This window comes from Sipha flava, unplaced genomic scaffold, assembly GCF_003268045.1.
Source record: "Sipha flava isolate LNK unplaced genomic scaffold, YSA_version1 19122_pilon_pilon, whole genome shotgun sequence".
NCBI lineage: Eukaryota > Metazoa > Arthropoda > Insecta > Hemiptera > Aphididae > Sipha > Sipha flava.
The window spans coordinates 13,463-18,435 of NW_020272610.1; the positions used below are offsets into that span (position 1 = coordinate 13,463).

Here is a 4,973-nt window from a genome sequence, read left to right on the forward strand (position 1 = left end):
AAATAAATACCATATTTTATAGAACTTATGTCTTTATTTTTTATACTTAAAAACATCTTAATTTGAAAACTGAAAATCAATCATCCATTAAGTAAGTAAATTTTTTTAATTTTTTATTATTAGAAATTAAAATTGTATTTATTGTTTGTATAATGCTTACTGCTTACTGCTGTCTTACTGTCTGCTTGACTATAGTTACTAACTACTGTGTTGAATGTTGGTATTTATGGAAGTATATTTAAGTTTAAACATTTAATTAAATTAAAATTATTTGTATATTAAATTAGATTCACAAGATCAACATTCAGTCAATAATAGCAATTTTGATCCTCTAGATATTGGATATTTTATAAACAATTCTACACTATCTAATGAAAATAGATATAATTTAATAAAAAAACCTTGGATTCCATCAGAAAACTTTAACTTTCCAGTAGTTGCCCAGGGAAATAAAAATAGAAAATTCCAAAGAGATTAGTTGAACAAATTTCCATGGCTCAGCTATAGTGCCAAAGACTGTGGGGCATATTGTCGTATATGTGTTTTGTTTGGTAGAGATTTTGGCGGAATAGGTGATCAAAAACTCGGGGTTCTTACACTACAACCTTTATCAAAATATAAAAATGCTATTGCTGATTTTAAAAAACATTCAACCTTAAATTACCATGCATTATCCATAGTAAAATCAGAACATTTCTGTGCAAGTTATGAAGGAAAATATGTAAGTGTAGATGTTCAGTTAGATTCGAATTTAAAAAAACAAATAGCGATAAACAGGAAAAAAATCTTACCAATCGTAAAAACTATTTTCTTTTGCGGAAAACAAAATATATCACTACGTGGACATAGACATGAAACAGGAAATATTTTTTATCAAAATTCAGATTTTATTGAAAACGATAGTAATTTTCGGGCTTTATTACGTTTTCGCATTGAATCTGGTGATTCAGATTTAAATGAGCATTTGCAAAATTCTAATAAAAATGCTACATTTATTAGTGCTGTAACTCAAAACGATATTATACAATGTTGTGGAGATATTGTCATTAAAAAAATAGTAGAAAAAGTAAAAAAAGCAACATATTTTTCAATTTTAGCTGACAAAACTACTGATACTAGCCATGTAGAACAGTTGTCGATCAGTATTAGATATGTAGATTCTGACTCGAAAACAATTCGCGAGGATTTTGTTAAATTTCTTGAAGTAATTGATTTAAATGGAGAAGCATTAGGAAAAACTATTACTGAATTAATAGAACAGATAGGATTAAGTCTGATGAATTTAAGAGGATAGGGCTATGATAGGGCTGCCAACATGTCTAGCAAATTTAAAGGCACTCAAGCTTATATTTTAAAACACCAACCTCAGCTACATATGTACACTGCTATGCCACTGCTTAAATTTAGTTTTAGTTAAGGCTTGTTCAGTACAACCAATACGAAATACAATTGGAATTGTCGAAGAAGTTACTAACTTTATAATGGATTCTCCAAAAAGAATTGAAATTTTTAAAAATGAAAATATAAAACACTGTCCAAATGTTAATTCAGATATATTATTTAAGCTATGTACAACTAGATGGGTTGAACATCATGAAGCTTTTATACGTTTTAACCAAATGCTTCCTGCTATTGTATCATTTTTGGAATATATGATTGAAAATTTTGACGGACAAATTTTGACAAAAGTTAATGGATTATATAACTCAATATTAAGATTTGATTTTTTATTGACATTACAAATTATAATAAATACCATGAGTTGTACACTACCATTATCAAGAAAACTCCAGTCTCCAAATTTTGATATATCTGAGGCACAATCTTTAATACTATCTGCTTTAACTGTTTTGACAAATCAACATAATGAAAATGACTTTAAAGATATTTTTAAAAAATCTGAAGATATGGCTAATAAATTTAACATTGAAGTTAATATATCAAGAATAGCAAATAAACAACGTAACCACTTAAATATTTCTTCAGAATCAAACACACCCGAGAGTTATTATAGAATTTCTGTTTATTATCCATACTTAGATTCATTGTTAAGTGAAATTAAATACAGATTTGAAACAAAAAATACTAATATTTTAAACTTAAAAGGCTTCATACCTAAGTATTGTAACACTATTGAAGTTTCAAAAATGTTAGATGCAGCATTATTGTTTACAACTGATTTACCAGGTACTTTCGATGAATTAGAAGGAGAATTGAAAACCTGGCATATAATATGGAAAGAAAAACCAGAAGATGAGCTTCCATCTACTGCATTGGAAACAATATTTTTATCCAAACATCAAAAGACTTTTATTAATATTTGCAACTATTCCTGTGACGACATGCACATCCGAAAGGTCATTTTCTTCCCTTAAGAGAATCAAAACCTACTTAAGATCAACTATGGGAGAAAATCGATTGAATGGATTAGCATTGCTTAATATACATCCAGAAATAATTCTAAACCCAGAAGAAGTAGTTGATATATATGCTAACAAACACCCTAGACTCCTTCAGTTATTTTAACTACACAAATTACTTTAAATAATATTGCTTTTTAATTTTTAATTATACATTTTTTTAATAAAATTTTATGTTTATATCAAACACGTGTATTTATATTATTTTGTTATGAGTGATGAAAAATATGAGATATTTTATAACTCTACATCCATGTACGCTAATTTGAACTTTTTGTTTGTGCCCCCCCCCCATAAGACATTTCTAAATACGCCCCTGCTCCTCTGTATTACATTTTGGTATAATTTTTATTGCTTCTTCTAACGAGAAATTTGTTTTAGTAATTACTTCTTTTAAGTCTGTCATTATTTCTCTAGGTTTTCTTTCAAAAGTTAATTTTTTATGTTCAATATCTAATTGACTCTTAGTTCCTATTCTTTCTTTTAACCCGGCATCAGTGGCTTCGGTCTTTTTGACCGACAGTTTTTTAATTTCTTAAATAATTTATAATTGGAACCATATTCGTCTTTTTTCTACTCAGTACCTTTTCTTCGACCCATATAGAGTAGTTGTTTTGTGGTTTAATGTAAGTTTATATTGTTAACATGAACTTATACCGTTTATTGATAAAATTACGGTCAAAATCCGATGCCATTATTTTCGTTCATATGATTTCAACATTGTTTTCTTGATTATATAATTATTTTTATTTATTTATAGTATATTTAATTTTGACGTCAACATATTTTTTACACAGTTATAACTTGTCTATTTATAAGCAATGTGGTTAAACCTCTAGATATATTATACTATCTGTATTATAGTGAGTAATAGGTATTATCAGCCACCACACATTTACGCTTTCCCAGATTATATTGACATTTGACTGTTCAGTACCGTGTACAATTTTAGCCGCTAAGTGTTTGAATGTAGATCAGAAGTGAATAAATAAATAATTTTATACAGGTACTTCATATTTTATTTTATTCATTTTATTATTGTATGCAATGAGTTCATGGGACGACGATCGTATTCGTATGTTTTTAGACGAAATAGACGATTATAACGAAAACGACTCAGACGTATCCGATATTGACTATGTACTTGAAAGTGAACACGACACTGATACTACTCAGTCTAACGACAGTGCCGATGAATCTATTACAAATGTAAGTAGACATGAAATTACTGTAGAAAATATCGATCTACCGACTTATGTTAGAAAAGATAAATCTATTTGGTATATGCATCCACCGCCTCGTAATGTACGTACTCGTGCCCATAACATACTGAATATACGCCCTGGACCAATTGGTTACGCGAAACAAGTAAAAACTCCTTATGAGTCCTGGAGCTTATTTTTTCCAGATACTGTCATTATGGAAATAGTAAAGTGTACGAATATAAATATTTCACGAATTCGACCAAATTATAATAGACCAAGAGCTGCTTTAGATACAAATATTGAAGAAATAAAAGCTGTATTTGGACTTTTATACATGACAGGAGTGATGAAGTCATCTCATCAAAATCTCAGTGATTTGTGGGCACGGGATGGTACTGGTAGCAGCAGCAGCAGCCTGAAAATCCGGTGGGCACGATTGCCCGGGACAGGGCCCCGATAACCAGCAAGGATGCTCGTCTGAGCCACCTCCCAACGCTCGTGCCACACGAACCTATGGAGGTCGGGGATGATGATATACTTGCCGACATTGAGGCCCTGTACCGGGAGTAGTTCCCAACAAGCGGGAAACTGGGCGGTAATCGCCAGTTCCCCATCGCCACCGTAGGTGCCCGGGGCACCCGACGGCACCACAAGACTCCTGGCAAAAGGTGTCTACCAGCTTGGGGGGGGGAGAGTTGACACGGTCGTGTCACACGAATATCGTGATCTCACCCGTTACACCCCTTTGCCTTGGTGTCACCATTCGTTCGATTATCAATCGGGACGCCCGATAGATAATCGAACCAGTTTTCGGAGTCGGCGATGAGCCCCGAAGCGTTCGCGGACGGTGTGACGACCGTCGAGAACGACGGCGGCGCTTGTCTGCTTTCTGCCGTCTTCGTGGCCGTTTTACATATTTTTGCGTGTGGTTTTACTTTGTCTTTTGACACCTTTATTTTTCTTTATATTTGTTAAGACAATAATTTTATTGTCTTCTCTTATTATTATTATTATTATTTTCTTTTTCAAGAAGTAATAACTCTTATTGATTATTATTAACGTTAATAATCAGAGGGCATCTTGTTGTTTTTGATCGTTATTATTATTTTCATATTAATATATATATATTTCATTTTTCCTTTTGTTTTTTTATTATTATTAAATTGTGGTGTGCTACGTGACACTATCGTTATCGATTTGTAATCGCACAATTAGTTCGTCAGTTTTAATAATAATAATCTTTATTACTGTGATATAATAAGTGGTAAACCTATTGTAATATTACGATACAACACAGTCGGTCGAGGAACGTGTTTCGTGATTGACACATTTAAATTCTTGTTTTAAA

The 4,973-nt window shown here is 31.6% G+C and overlaps 1 protein-coding gene across 1 annotated transcript; it reads left to right on the forward strand.

The window, feature by feature from the left end:
- Positions 1–3,467: 3,467 nt before the first annotated feature.
- On the forward strand, positions 3,468–4,085 carry LOC112681432. Its single transcript, XM_025551686.1, has one exon. It carries the CDS (start codon positions 3,468–3,470, stop codon positions 4,083–4,085), a length of 618 nt encoding a protein of 205 aa, XP_025407471.1.
- The last annotated feature ends 888 nt before the right edge of the window (positions 4,086–4,973 follow it).